Below are 16,505 nucleotides of genomic sequence, written 5' to 3'. Positions count from 1 at the left end.
ACAACCCCTTCAGTGATTCTCAGTGCTTACAGCAAAGCATCTTCTGGCTTCCTTAACTTAGAACCAACCTACACTTCTATTATCCTGTAGTACTTTCTTAAACAGGGTCAAACAAGTTAGATTTATAATTCCCCAAAAGAGGTCTTCCCTTGTCTTGCATTTGGGCTTTTTTTGCCCAAGTTGTTCATCTCTACTTCATCTTCTTCATCAATTGTCATTTCACCCATACTCCAAGAATCATCATCGTAGTATTTCCTCATCTATTTATTAGCAATCTGCATATCTCTTCTTGGAGATGATCCATGCCCTTTTCACTTATTTATGGTGAAGAGAAAGGTATGTCCTCTTGGTAAAATATCTTTTAAAACTAGGATCAGCTGGGTGTGGGAATTACTCAAGCTGGTAATTACAGCACTTTGGGAGGCAAGAGGATAGTTTGAGCCCAGGAGCTAGAGACCAGAATGGGCAAACCCGTCTCTACAAAAAAAAAAATACAACAATTAGCTGAGTATGGTGGCACACATCTGCAGTCCCAGCTATTTGGGAGACTGAGGTGGAAAGATCACCTGAGTCTGGGAGGTCAAGGTTAAAATAAGCTGTGATGACACTACTGCTCTTCAGCCTGGACAACAGAATGAGACTCTGTTTCAAATAATAATAATAATAATAATAATAATAATAATAATAAAATTAAGGACATAGGCCCTTTGTCATACATAACACAAATTTTTCAGATTCCTTTTTGTCTTTAATATTATTCAGACTTCCTTTTTAAACACTCAGATTTTGTTTTTCCTATATTTCTTTCCTTGCTTCTATAAGATTAACTCCCATATAGAAAATGAGATAAAATTTCATCTGTATTTACTTCTATTACTTCTGTAGTTATGTATATTCAGTTTAGTAATCCAAATGAGTTTTATTTTGCTATATGGTATGAAGTCTGAATCCAACAATTTTTTCTAAATATTCACAATTATTGTTCAATCAGTATTTTCCCCAGTGATATGAAATATGACCCTTACCATGAATAAATTCTTAAATTTATGTAAAAATAGGCCAGGTGCGGTGGCTCACTCCTGTAATCCCACTTTGGGAGGCTGAGGCGGGCAGATCACAAGGTCAGGAAATCGAGACCAGCCTGACCAAAATGGTGAAACCCTGTCTCTACTAAAAATACAAAAACATTAGCCAGGCATAGTGGCATGCGCCTGTAATCTCAGCCACTCAGGAGACTGAGGCAGGAGAACTGCTTGAACCCAGGAGGCAGAGACTGCATTGAGCCAAGATCATGCCACTGCACTAAAGCCTGGGCGACAGAGTGAGACTCCATCTCAAAATAATAAATAAATAAATAAAATTTATGTAAAAATAGTATTTTTTCCACAAATAAATAAATATTATTTATTTCCACAAAACCATCTCTGGTCATCCAGATAAAGATGAAGTGTTTCATTCCTCCTCTGAACAGCTACAGCTCACTGGATTTTACTACTACTCTGTTGAATCATAATTATTTTTATATTTGGTCTTACCTTCCTATTTCACAAGTTTTAGAATCATGGAGGACAGACTATCTTATTTCCTAGAGCAGTATATCTTGCATTACACAATTGGAGAGAAGACTTAATATATTAGTTGAGGGAAGCTAAAAAACAAGGAAACAACTGACAACCTCATTCATATTAAAGTGTAAGGAGTTGACAATGGAGTCTTTTCCTATTTTGACAAAAGTACAAAGGAAAAGGGCAGACTAAAAGGGGAGAACACAAGAAAGAAAGGTTGGAACCTGGAAACTTTCACTTTTACAATGCTTCCAAATTTGTTTTACTGATCTATAGTAATAAATAGATACATAAACCTGAACAATATATGGAAGTATTCTGTGTGTTTATTAAGTTAGAAAAAGTTAGAAATAGTTGTTGCAAAAGAGAAAATTCTGAGTCCAAAAATTTTGTTTTGAGTTAAGGAGAAAATCTTTGTGGATCAAATTTTCTCTTCAAAAATTATAATGGCCTTTCCTATTTCCCCCATTGCCTTACTTATGAAGCTCTCATATAAACTTTTTTTTTTGAGATGGAGTTTCGCTCTTGTTACCCAGGCTGGAGTGCAATGGTGCGATCTCAGCTCACCGCAACCTCCGCCTCCTGGGATCAGGCAATTCTCCTGCCTCAGCCTCCTGAGTAGCTGGGATTACAGGCACGCGCCACCACGCCCAGCTAATTTTTTGTATTTTTAGTAGAGACAGGGTTTCACCATGTTGACCAGGATGGTCTTGATCTCTTGACCTCGTGATCCACCCGCCTTGGCCTCCCAAAGTGCTGGGATTATAGGCATGAGCCGCCACCCGGCCATAAATTTAGTATTCATATTTAATAACCATATTAACACAGGTTCTAGGCATAACCTTTTGCTTTCTGCCTTTAAATTTTATTCACTTTTACTTAAACCAATTTTGGAAGGAGACTGATTGTCAATTATGATGATTAAACTCTTATTTTGCAGATAAAAATTCACCAACATCTTTTTCAACTCAGTTAATGAGCTGCATTCCAACTGAATGCAGTCCATATTTGGCCAAATATACATTGGGAAATAAAGGCAACACGTATTGCAATATTTTACATTGCTTTAACAATATCCAATAAGTTCATTTATTCATCTGTTAAACAACTACTGAAGGCCCAGTATGTGCATGGTCTTTTTCTGGTAAATGGAAATAAGCAGGTATATACAATAAATTATCTGGCATCATAGAGCTAGACATTCAAATGAAAGTGACAGAAAAACTAAAACACAAACATTTATCAATAGAACAAAAGAATAAATGATATGAAGGAAAAAACGGCCACAGCAAGAAATAAGAGTGGCATGGTGGCCAGGAAAAGCCAAAGTTTAAGTATAGAGTAAAATGAATTGAGAATGCAATTATCTGGTGAAAGAACTTTTCAAGAAGAAAGTACAAGCCATAAACTCTTGAGAAAGAAGCATGCTTACTGTGTTTGAGGACAAGTAGAGGAGTACCGCTGCAGCACAGTGAGGAAAAGAAAAGGTAGGAAATGAAGCAGAAGAAGGAACCAGGAACCAGACTCTGTATATTTTTGTCTTTGTAGATCACTGAAAAGATATGGTTTGGTCAAAGTGTGATGGAAAGCTTCTGAACAGTTTTAAGTGGGAGGGTAGCGTGATCCGATTTTAAGAGATCAATCTGGCTGCTGTGTGAAAACCATGGGAGAGTAAGAGTGAAGCAAGAACTCTTCGGAAAAGAATGCAATTGTCCAGACAAAAGCTGATGGGGGCTTGTACTAATTAGGTAGATCTTGAAGGTAGGGATAAACAGAACCGTCAAAGGATGATGCTGTCAAGGTTTGTGGTGGTTGGATGGCAGTACCATTTAATAAACTGCAGAATAATAAGAACTGGTAGTACAGGTTTACAGGGGGAAAAAAATTAAGAATTATGTTTAAGATTCTTGGGAGATGGCAAAGTAGAAATGTTGTACAAATGGTTGTACATGTGTGTTTGGAGTTCAAAGAATAGTTTCAGGATAAACGTAAATGTGGGAACCATCATCACAGAGATGGTAACTTCAATCAGCTGGATGGGATGAAATCACCTAAGGTGAAAGTATATAGATAGAGAAAAGAGGTCCGAAGAACGAACATGTTACTTTGTTGAAATAAATGATATCTATTTGTCATTTATCTCATCAAAGTAAATATGCATCAAGTAAATAATTATATAGAGTAATTTAAATGCTTATCAACCAGTATATATGCATTCTAATCTCCAATAGAAGAGTGAAGAAGGTAAAATCAAACTTAGTGAGAGCTGTGACCTATCTGACATGTAGATGCATAATTTAATTGTTAATCTATAGGCTCTATCATATGTAAGCAATAACAAATATTCATCCCAGAATTGTAAAATGTGTGTCAATTTTATTTCCATGTCAATTTATGCCTTATCCCTACATCTTAGAAAAATGTATCATGTTTACCTGAGAAAATTCAATTAACTCTCCTGCAAGTGGAAGGAATCATCTCTGTTTAAATGAAACCCTGCCAAGATCTTTTGAGAAGTAATAGCTGTAACAACAGGACATTTCCATAAATTTCTTCATTTCTTATTCTGTGTTTATCTAACAACTCTATTCTCTATACCTAGATTTTAATGTCAATTCATGCTCTGACTGAAGCTATTTCTCCTGTGGGAAAATACATAAAACACAACCTCACAAGAGAGTTATAAACAGTAGAAAAGCTATGCTTTTTTTTTTTTTTTTTTGAGACAGGGTCTCACTCTGTCAACCAGGTGGGAGGTGCAGTGGCATAAACATGCTCACTGCAGCTTCCACCTCCTGGGCTCAAGTGTTCCTCCCACCTCAGCCCACCAAGTAGCTGAGACCATACGTATATGCTACCATACCCTAATTTTTGAACTATATAATTTTTACTCACAAATGTTTACACCAGAAGTATATACCCTGGTTTCTATAAACGTATCTCTTGTGGATTGTATTACCTTTAAATATCACCAAACTCTACAAAGATGGTTATAATTAAGAAATCTGTTTCATATATAAATTGGTTTATACATATATAATACTTGTTTTTGGATGCTTTCTAGCTGTGTCAAGGGAATAACCTATTTTAATGATGTTAATCATTCCATAAGTCACCAGGTACCTGAAATATAACAGAGTGGCTAATTCTGTTTAATTTTACTACATATCAAATTTGCTGCTTTCTTATGGGAATTATTTTCACAACAATAAATGTTACTTTGCAGTAGAAACATTTAGCAACTTCTAAATGACCTGGAGGAAAATAAAAAAAGAAAGTATTTCATACCTGCTTTATGGCAGTTACTGTTATCACAAAGAATAATGGAAGTCCACTGGTAATTGGACTTGTAGGTGTATCAATCATAAGCTAGATGTATAAAAAAGAACAGAGAATATTACATTTTTATATTGTGCACATCATACTATTATCATCTAAAATTTCATAGTACACAGTGAGTATGTATACTTTAGTTCACAATTTCACAACTTCACTTTGTTGGCTATTGTATGGAGCTGGTAAACTATTTAAATCTACTGCCTAGTCACATATATGGCTAGAGTGGACTCAGTAACTCTGCTAAAGACAGAGTTCTTAAGTTCTTCAATATTTGCCAAGGAGTGGAACTACAGCTACTCAGTTCTCATTTCACATTTCTTTGCACATCTTGATAAATTCTGAAAAGTCTGTCAGCAATTTTTACCCTTGGATTCAGAATGATATCAACACTAGGGAAAGAAAACTAGGAATGGAAGTAATTTTGCTACATCCAACAGAACAAGAGGGAGACAGCTAGGAAAACGATGTTCCTTTACTCTGGACAGGCCAATTAAATTTGTTTTATTCCACAGACAAGCTGAATTCATCTTAGCTAGTGATTTCACAAATCTATGGATGTTATGTGGATATGGTTAGTATACATTTCTTGCTTTTCCAAGAAAATCAAACTGATGCTCTATGGGCAGAAAATCAGAAATTCCTTCTCTGTTCATGAAGGAAAGCAATTTTTTTTTCTAAAAAAAGCAAATGTTGGCTGGGCGTGGTGGCTCAAGCCTGTAATCCCAGCACTTTGGGAGGTGGAGGTGGGTGGATCACGAGGTCAACAGATCGAGACCATCCCGGTCAACATGGTGAAACCCGGTCTCTACTAAAAATACAAAAAATTAGCTGAGCATGGTGGTGCGTGCCTGTAATCCCAGCTACTCAGGAGGCTGAGGCAGGAGAATTGCCTGAACCCAGGAGGCAGAGGTTGTGGTGAGCCGAGATCGCACCATTGCACTCCAGCCTGGGTAACCCACCAGAGCAAACCTCTGTCTCAAAAAAAAAAAAAAAAGCAAATGTTTCCTAAAGCATTAAAATATTTATTTAACAAGTTTTAATGTTTCATTTGAAATCCCAGTTCTACTGAGGGAAGAGTTCAGAGTTTATACATTCAATGCTACACTGAAACTGCAAAGCTTTATCAGAAAAGAATAACTTCTTTAAAGGAAAAAGGAATCACTATTTTAAAATCTTGATTTATACTTAAGTTTCATGGGCTTTTCTCTTGATTATATATATTTTGTGAGTGTGTGTGTGTGTGTGTATATATATATATATACACACACACACATACACATATATATTATATATAGACATACATATATGTAATTCTTTTAAGCACAAGGTGAAAATTAAGAAACTGTCTAACAGCCTAATATAGTAAACACAGATTTAAGCAAAGAAAATGGTCTCCTGGAAAGAAAAAACTATACCCACAGGGATACTTAACAATTAAAATTCTTTTAAATAACTTAAATTTAAATTAAAAAATTAAAAGCCAAAGAAAAGTTTATTTTGTACGAAGATGATTCCATAGGCAGAAATATGCCAAAAACATGCACTATATATTAAAAACCAAAATATTTATGTTCTGAGGCAGAATATCTGAAAGATGTTAGGTTATGTTCTTAGCTAAGATTATGGTTAATCTAAGTACTATGACACATTATTGATGAAACAATATACAGTTGATCTTAAAGTTCACAGGCTATTTCTTTTAGAAAAGTAGATATGACAGATCATTGTACTCACTGAATATGATTCAGAAGCATTATAGAAAAAAATGGTCACATGGTCAAATGATTAAGAACACAATGTAATTTTTCTTTGTTCCAAGACATATTTTTAGAAACTATGTTTACAAACAATATTGAGTAATAAAGCTTACCTGAACCAAAAATATAATAAGAAAATAAAAGTTTGCCACTCTTCTGAACTGTTCAAATAAATTTTTTGGAACAAAATTCCACACAGTATACTAAAAAGAAAGAGGAGAGATCAGTAAATTAATATTTAAAAATAATATAAAGTATATAGACATAATATTAATAAGTAAAGTAAAATCAGATTTACTAATCCCTTAGACAAAATCGTGTTAAGTCTATATGCTACAGAAACGATCTGGCTTTTAGAGTTCAGGACTTTTATTCTACTTCCCTTTTTTCTTCCTTTTACTATTTATTAGCAATTCTAGCATCATTTTGAAAAACGTAATAGGCTGAAACCCAACAATTTTGCCATTAAATTCTCGTTATTTTAAGAAGTTGGAGAAAGCCGATCTACAACATTTTAACAACTTATTTTGAATTTTGGTACACAAAACTAGACCTAATGCTAAAGATAAATATGAGTTGATAGAAATGCTGATTTTAGATACAATTTATATTTTATTTAGTTTAGCAACAGAAACAGAGGAAGTGGTTTGTTTAGTATGAAATATGAAAAAAAACCTAGAATGTTAAAGAAATAAAAATGCTTTTTTATTTAGATAAGTGATCACTGCGATAATCACCAAGAAAATTTCATGAAGGATATGAAAATCTGTCACAGTATCAATTTGATACTGTGGTTAAAGACTACAATGGTTAAAGGCATAGATACTTGGGGGTTAAACTGCGGTGGCCCAAATCTTAATTTGTAATACTCACTAAATGACCCTGGACTTAATCTCTCTTTGTCCCACTTTGCTCCTCCACAAATGAGGACAATATTAATCACATCTGATAGGGTTCCTATAACTATTAAATGAGCTAACATCGGGTGAAGCACTTGGGATAGACCCTGGCTCATACTAATTGCTATAAACGTGCTTATTATTACTCAGCCCCAAAACCTGTAATGCTATATTACAAGGGCAGAATAATATGTTGCAAATTTTATTTGTATTACAACTCACAACATAACTTGAAATATGAAACAGGGAAAGGGTTTATAGAACCTTTACTTTACATTCTCCCAGAAGAATATAAGATCCCTGAGGCCAGGGATATCATTTTATTCACTGCTCTATCTCCAGCACGTATACTACTACCTGGCACATATGTGGAGATCAAATATTTTGCAGAATACATTAATGAATACATAAATATGGTTGACAATGGTTTTTTTTTTCTCAGATAATATCCTGACCTCAGGCAATGAAGCCTCAATGGTTACTGACCAATTCAAGATTTCCAAAGAGGTACTTTACCTATTTTCTCTGGTGTCAAGTCAGATGGCATGGCTCTAATTTTTGGATTTTCAGTCAAAAGTTCACTTCTTAATCAGCTCTTTGAGACCTGAAATACTGTTCCCGGGTGAACAACCTTATAAATAGAGTCAGGTTCCCAGAAGAGTCCACAAAAGCCTATCTGACCCAGGGATACGGAAAGACTAGTCTAATATCTAACAAACTTTCTTTCTTTGGTGAAATTATATTTTCAGTTTGAATCTGGAACATGTGAAACATATTCTTCTTGAGTAGTGGCAGCACCAGTGGCTCTGGAATCTGAGGATGGGAAGTATATTTAGGGCTCTAGAGAGAAGACAGGTAGATACTCCTTGAGCCAAAGGAAGTCAATGTTCAATGTATACACACGAGATGGTAATTCTGGGTCAAGTCCAGTGATCTTAACTGGAATTAAAAATCAGTTGTTGGAATATCTCCTTGTAACTTCTTGAGTCACCAAATCAAATGCCTAATACTTTATAAGGAAAGTTGGAAATCTCCTAAGTTCATAGCAATCTATTTGAAACGTAACAGTGACAATATATTTTGTATTCCAGAATCCTGAGGAGAACAGCTATATAAATTGGCAGTAAGGTAACTGGTTTCAGGGTATTTTCTTTGACTACTCAATACAAGGAACAACTAAGAACAAATAAAAATTTCTTGTTAAAACTAGCACACAAATGGTAGAAACTGTTTCTAGTTTTTCTGAAATACAAACATATTAATAGATTGAAAGAGTCTAAATTCTACGCTTTTCCTATTGTATTGAGAGGGTGAACTCTAGTAGCATAATACCAAAGATTACAAAAATACTGCTAAGAAAGAGAATAATTTATTATGCTTTAAAGTTCTCTGGAGTCTCACTCTGTCTGCCCAGGCTGGAGTACAGTGGTGCAACCTTGGCTCACTGCAACCTCCACCTCCTGAGCTCAAGCAATTCTCATGTCTCAACCTCCCAAGTAGCTGGGACTACAGGTACTGGCCACCACACCCAGCTAATTTTTTTGTATTTTTAGTAGAGATGGCATTTCGCCTTGTTCGCCAGGCTGTTCTCAAACTCCTGGCCTCAAGTGATCCATCCACCTCGGCCTCCCACAGTACTGGGATTATAGGCGTATGCTACTGTGCACAGCCAAAGGAAGTTTAAATTTAAGATAATGTAGTTACTATGGCCAATTAAAGACATACCATGCAACCACAACATGTATTCCACAATAAGAGAAACAGAAATAAGATGTTTAATATTAAGTAGAGGAGATTGAGAACCAGAAATAAGATGTTTAATATTAAGTAGAGGAGATTAAGAACAAAAATATCAATAGCTGTATTCAAAGATAAAGCATATGAAAAAAGTTTAATGAAGACGGTCATATTTGACATGTGCTTTAAAAGAAGAACATTCAACAGGCTGAAAATCCAAGGCAAACAAAGGAGAAACTTTCAGGAAGCTAGGACAGCATGAGCAAAGGGACAGGATGGCTTTGTGAGACAGAAAACCATGCAGTCCTCACACCTATAATCCCAGCACTTTGGGAGGCTGAGGCGGGTGGATCACGAGGTCAAGAGATCGAGACCATACTGGTCAAAATAGTGAAACCCCATCTCTATTAAAAATACAAAAAAATTAGCTGGGCATGGTGGTGCACGCCTGCAGTCCCACTACTTGGGAGGCTGAGGCAGGAGAATCACTTGAACCCAGGAAGTGGAGGTTGCAGTGAGCCAAGATCGCACCATTGCACTCCACCCTGGGTAACATGAGCAAAAATCCATCTCAAAAAGAAGAAAAAAAAAAGAAAACCATGCAGTCTGGAAGGAGACCAAGAGAATAACAGGGGAGTGAAAAGGTAGTAAAATGAGAACAACGAGAGGCAGGCTTCATTTACGCTCAGGAAAAAAGTGACAGTATTTGTATAGACATTTACATTCTTGAAATTAAGGTCAAAGACATGAATTCTACCTTCTACAAAAACATAAAATCTAATTTTAAAAAACTGCGGTTAACAGCATGAAATCAAAGCAACAGCATAGCGCTAGGAAAGTTCAACATGAGTTTGTGGAATAGCATCTGTTTTGGAAGGAGTGTAAGAAAGCAATAGTGGCATAAGACAAGTGATAGGTAGTAATGAGATAGTCCTCATTTACGGTAAAAATTTAAAAAGGCAGTATTTCTTTAAACATTCACATTTTTAAAAATATGGTCAAGAACATTAAACTGAATACTTCTGTGTACAAAGACAGTCATATAGAGACAGTTTTTTAATCCCAAAAGCTTTTCAGGAGGACACTCAGTTTCCACTAGTGGCAGAGAAGCGGCTCTGTGAACTCCCAGCAGATAAGAATTATAAAGATTACATTTTAAAAACTAAGTCCCAAAGTATAGATAGAAACAGGAAGAGAGTTTAATTTCAAAAACTGCAAATGAAAAAAGTATAAATTGTGAATTTTTGGCTTTTTAGCTTGGAGACGTATCCAACTACCACAGACAGCAATGGCAGCAAAACAGCTGGGGAAACTGCAGCCTCATCAACAGCTAGAGGTCAGGGCTGGAAAAGCAGCTGGAAATGTAAGGGGAAGAAAATACTGACTATGAGAGAACCATACAAAGAAAATGGCTTATATTCAAAACATAAACTAACTATCCAAATCCAGGCTGATGGAGAAACTATGCACCAGAAAGGAATGAACTACAGATACTTATACTTGCAAGAACAAAAATGAACCTCAAAAGCATTATGTTAGGAAAAAAGAAGTCGGGCACAAAAGACTTGTGCTGTAGGATATGAAATTCTAGAAAAGAAAAAACCATAGTTACAGAAAGCAGATCAGTGGTTGTAGTGCTGGGGGTGAGGAGGAAGGGGACTGGCTGCAAAAGGGCATAAAATAATTTTTTGGAGCAGTGGATACGGTCTACATCTTGATTATGGTGGTGGTCAGATTTGTCAAAACTCATCAAACTCTACACTTAAAACTGATAAATTTTACTGTATGTAAATTATACCCCAAGTTAAAAAAAATTAAAGTTTTCAAGTGCTTTTATTTCTTGCATAATTTATTCAGAACCGTGTCACTAATCTAAAGCTCATGCATTATACTAGATTCTGACATTTTCTCCTCCTACTTTCTGCTTTAGAACCAACATGCAAAATGAGAGACGTCACTAAGGGTATGTCACACACATAAAGAACGTAAAGGCAGAAATATGGGGCAGGGCAAAGAACTGCTGACCTAAGACAATATCCCTGGGAAAGACAAGGTCAGGATTAGAGAAAAGATGTTAGCTGCTTTGGACAGGAGGGAAGGAGCAATGGAAAGATGCTTCTTAAGGTGCCTTTTCAGGCAATAATTATGAGACAAGGAAAATTTTATCCTCAGTCTCTTTGACTCATATCCTCTATAACTGTACCGTCCAATAAGGTAGCCACTAGTCACACTGACATTTAAATAAAAATTAAATTAAACTTCAGTTCCTGAGTTGCACTAGCTGTATTTCAAGGCCTTGATAACTTTGTATAGCTACTGGCCATCATATTGGACAATTCCATCATGAGAGAAAAGTCTACTGAAAAGCACTATTCTACAATCTTCAGCTTCAGAATAACCTAAGACATCTTAAAAATGCCACAGGAAAAAATGAAATAAGGAAGAATATATGAGTGAGGCTGTACTTTGGCACCATAAAATATGTACAAATGACTGATAAGATTGGAGGAAGCAGGCTTTACAGCAATGCAGAACTGAGTTTAAATTCCAATCTAGCCATTTACTAGTGAGCAACCTTGGGAAAATTATTCAATTTCCTAGCACTTCAACTGAGAAAACTGATTTAAAAGCAGTATAACATCACTTTGTAAAATAGATTTCATAAAACCTATCTCATAGGGTGGTTGTAAGTATTAAATAATAGGAGAAGTACTTAATATAGTTTCTGGTACATAGCATAAATATTAGTTCCTTAGTTTACTAGCAAATAAAGACAATTTTTGGCATGTTAGCTACTGGTATCAGCAATTAGCAACTCCTTTTATTTTACAGTTAACTATTCTGGTGAAGATAAATCAACTACTATTTTCTTCAATTTGTAAGAATATAAATAAATATACATGCACATAATCACTTTTAAAAATAAAATGATCCATATCCACAGTTTTAATAATGATTTTCTTTTTTTGAGACTTGGTCTCACTCTGTCGCCCAGGTTGGAGTGCAGTGGTGTGATCATGGTTCACTGCAGCCTTGACCTCCCAGGCTGAAGCCAGCCTCCAGAGTAGCTGGCAGTACAGGCGCACCACCACACCTGGCTAATTGTTTAATTTTTTTGTACAGACAAGGTCTCATTATGTTGCCCAGACTGGTCTCAAACTCCCGAGCTTAAGCGATCCTCTTGCCTTGGCCTCCCAAAGTGCTGGCATTATATGGGTATGAGCCACTGCACCCAGCCTAATAATAAAAGTTTTAATTCTTACCTTTGATGAAATGATCCGGTTATCTATAAATTTCTGAGGTGTATAAAGGCCATTCTGAGGAAACCTGTTGGCTACGTAGATGGTTCTTGTGTCACTCTGATGTGGTGGGTCAAAACCCTAAGACCAACCAAGCAAGAGAAAAAGAAATACTAGTCAACCAGGTTAGTTATGACACTTTCTCGTTAGCTTTATTTAGCTGGTCAGATTACATATATTACTATTGTCCTTAAAATGCATATAGATTCAATCTATTTAATTAGAAGACATATGCCACCTATTTTTTTTTCTTTCACAGGTAAACAGGTACATTATCTCTAGATAGAGATTTAACTAATATCTTTAGTAATGAAAAACAGTTCATTTTCTGTCAGAAATTACTACAGCCTAGAGAAGTATTTGAGGACAAAGTTTCTTTCCCTACTGCATTCCTTCCCTTCATTTCTGTGGGTTCCTTGCCTTCTCTTAGGATGGGTTTCTACTCAGTGATATGAAAGTCCTGTGTAGCCACAGCCTCGTAAGCACCTGCCACATCTTTTTCCACTGCCAGACTGACTTGGTTGCAGAGATTTGTTCCCAGATGACTGACAGTACATTAGGTAGGGTCTTGCCCAGATTCATTCCACACAATCACTTATTGATGCCATTACAGTATCGACTGACTTACTAAAACATAGATATGAATACGCTGTAATTCCCAGCCTTGAGGAACTCATATCCTGACCTCAAATTTAGAAAACCACCTGCCAAGGCTTATTAGTAATCATGTCCAGTAGAAAAGATTTCACGGATGACAAGACTACTGATACTTTATTCTTAGAGGACTGTACTAACCTCCACAGTTGCAAGTGAATCGTCAAGATACCTTTAACATTTGGCATGTTGTCTAGGGTTTTGAAAAATTAGAAAAGAAAAAGACTCTTTTGGTAGATTTTGGGTTGAAAGCAATATCCAAATGAAAGACCTTCTTTCTTTGGTACTAACAGGAAATAATTAAAAATTCCTTAGATTTTTTTCTTTCTTTTAAAAATAGTGGTCATGGGCTATTTATTAGTACTAGTAAGTAAGTATGTGTCTGTATGTGTTTGAAGCCAATATGTGTCTGACTTCAAAATCAGTTGTTAAAAGGTCAATAAAACTTGATATTCCATTTTTAGATATTAGTAAAGGCTCTAATTTAGCAACCTACTAAGTAAGTAATCCGGCTGCCATTCAATGCTTAGCATCCCTATAACATTTCCATTAAGCGTCGACATACACAGACAGCGGGAGATCCCATGTAACGTAGAGGGATATTTTGCTTAGTCCCTCGGAATATTAAGTGTTATGTATGGTATTCAACTGTTATTATTCTTGGTTTTAAACTTTTATTCTGTGATCTTAGCAACAGTTACTACATGGCTGTACAAATGCATTTGTATGCATCATAAAAATCATGTTTATTTGTTCAGACTATTTAAAGGCCTATGATTTTCTACCCTGCTTTCACAACACTTTGCAATAATGATGACCACATTTTGTAGAGGTGAAAATAGCAGTATGTGTCTGACTTCAAAATCAGTCTCTTTAAGGAAAATATATGGTGGCATAAATATTTATTTTCCTAATAAGGTATCTTTAAATTTTTTCACAATTTGGTAAATGAATGAACAGATAGTTTAAAGTCTGCTCCTTTAGTCTATGGCTTTATTTCTCAAAACAGGTTCACAGGAAATTTACCTATAAACAGGTATTTGGAGCATTACACTGCATGAGGCATAATATTTATTCAGCATCTGCTTTGTAAACTTATGTTAACATCTCCCCCATACACTAGCTCCTGCCTCTTAATATGCTTTCTGCCATCTTTCCAGCATCACTCTGCTTTCAGCTCAACTGAACAGATTCAGATGGACACCTGTTTAAGAGCCTATTAAAGTAGATAAAATATTCGTTATTACTTCTCTTTAACACTAATTTAGCTTTTGGGATAAAGTGTTTTTAAAAAAAGAAAGTAAATTTCAGGACCTGAAACAATACATAAATCTTTAAAATGTCAAGACAACTGAGACTCAGAACCACTGAAAGAGAATTTTAATTTTTGCTAAATCATCACCGACACTGGAATTTATATACATCTAAAAAAACAAAAAACAAAGAACCCAAAATAACAGAAAGATAACTACAACATCTCAGTTATGACTAGAATTTGTATTAACATATAAATGTACATACTTTACATGAAGCAAATGCTCATCATTTCCCATTTATCTCAATTGGATGATTAGAACCAGTGACCACATACTAAAATTTTGGAACTTCTGAGGGTTCTATAGTTATTTTAAAAGGATATTTTTAAATGTTCCCCCCAAAATCAATTATAAACTGAATTTTTAAAATCCTATACAGTAATTCTATATTCCAAGATATCACAATTTAAAATATGACAAATCTGAAAGGAAAATGACGACAAACTTTTCCATATTCGCAATGATGATATATCTACTTTTGCATCCTGAGGTTTTTCATTAATTCACATAATCTCATCCAATCATATTATAGTCAATGGCATGCCTTTGTGGGGATGTACATGCCTTATTTTCTTTCATATGCAAAATAGTAAAATTTAATATGTCTGTAGTATAAGTATGGTCTAATGTCCCTTAAGAAAATTAAACCTGTAACTTCAGTTCATTAATATTTAACATCGACTTTGCTATAACAAATTAAACTATCCACAACCTAAATAAAAGAACAAAACTATCCAAATATGAAGAAATTGACTTAGAGCAGGATCCATAAACGGGCTTCAGTTCTGTGACTCTCTGCAAGTGTGTGCAAATTTGCATATATGTGCATTTTCCTGATAAGTGTGTGCATAGGTTTCATGAGCTTTGCATGATGAAAAGAAGTTTAAAAGTACTTAACTTCAAATCTTGCTTTGTAATTAGTTCTCTAGCTTCAAATTCTATTATTTAAAACTACCTCAGGAGAATTTTATGTTTCAGTAGCACCTTTGTCTTCTTTAACAAATTATTAACAAAATTGTTTGTGTAACTATATTGTTAGTATGAAGTTCAAACATAGTTTCACGCTATTTCTGGCAAGCATTATCAGCAATTCTATGACACTGGAGAGGAAACAGAATCTGAACTCCCTAATCACTAGGTCAAGGCTACATGCCAAGGTTCAGAAACCTTTGGCACATAATACATTTTCTCTTGTCATCCTAGACTACTCACTCACACCCTCAACGCCTTGGTGCTTGCCTGCTCCTTTCTCCTCTCATTTTATATTGTCCTGGGCAAAGGAAATGAGATAGATTAATGCTATTCCACCCACCCCGGTTTTTATTAATATCTACTAAAAAGTAGAGTTTAGGTATTGCAGACATACAAATTTAAACTACTGGAAAGCTATTATATTCTTAAAAATTATGAAATTCAAAATCCCTTTTTTCTTTTCTTACCGGAATTGTGAGCATATGTTAAAGCTATAGATACTAAAAAAAAAAAAAAAAAAAAAACCAGGGAGTGGGGAGGGTGAGTATTTAAAGGAAGGAAAGTCTCAAGGCAGTCAGGAGACTGTTGATACACAGGACAGGACTGTTTGAATGAGACTCCTCTTGTAACGAAACTGAATGAGACCTGGAAAAATCAAACCAGCAAACAGAGTTATCAATTTCCAGAGGAGGTCTCTAGCATAAAACAATACTTAGGAATGAGTCTCAACATTTTCAATTCCAGGCCAAATATATCCGCCTCTTTGTATCTTAAAATCCCAAAGATTTTATAAGCATTATAAATAAAAGAGCTATGAGGAGACTAAAACTACAGTTGTGAATAATTAGTCATACTACTTTAATATAACTAAGAAAACTATTATCCTTAGAGTTCACAGTGCCATCTAGCATTCCTACATATGATTTATTTGCTGACAGAAAGAAAAAGCATCAAATCAAACCAAAGA

The 16,505-nt window shown here is 35.2% G+C and overlaps 1 protein-coding gene across 8 annotated transcripts in view; it reads right to left on the bottom strand.

The window, feature by feature from the left end:
- Window positions 1-16,505, bottom strand: part of ATP11B (ATPase phospholipid transporting 11B (putative)) — a 121,062-nt gene that overhangs the window by 82,420 nt on the left and 22,137 nt on the right. For all 8 annotated transcript variants that reach the window (XR_008476575.2, XR_013527022.1, XR_013527023.1 and 5 more), the window contains exons 2-4: window positions 12,561-12,677; window positions 6,775-6,864; window positions 4,854-4,934 (exon numbers count right to left, since the gene is read on the bottom strand). Coding sequence is in view for 2 of the 8 variants with exons in the window: in XM_035274589.3 (XP_035130480.1) it covers window positions 4,854-4,934; window positions 6,775-6,864; window positions 12,561-12,677 (288 nt within the window). In the remaining 6 variants the exon portion in view is untranslated. The remainder of the gene's footprint in view (window positions 1-4,853; window positions 4,935-6,774; window positions 6,865-12,560; window positions 12,678-16,505) is intronic.

The sequence above is a fragment of the Callithrix jacchus genome, chromosome 15 (genome assembly GCF_049354715.1).
Source record: "Callithrix jacchus isolate 240 chromosome 15, calJac240_pri, whole genome shotgun sequence".
Lineage (NCBI taxonomy): Eukaryota > Metazoa > Chordata > Mammalia > Primates > Cebidae > Callithrix > Callithrix jacchus.
This window is presented reverse-complemented; position numbering and strand designations above follow the sequence as displayed.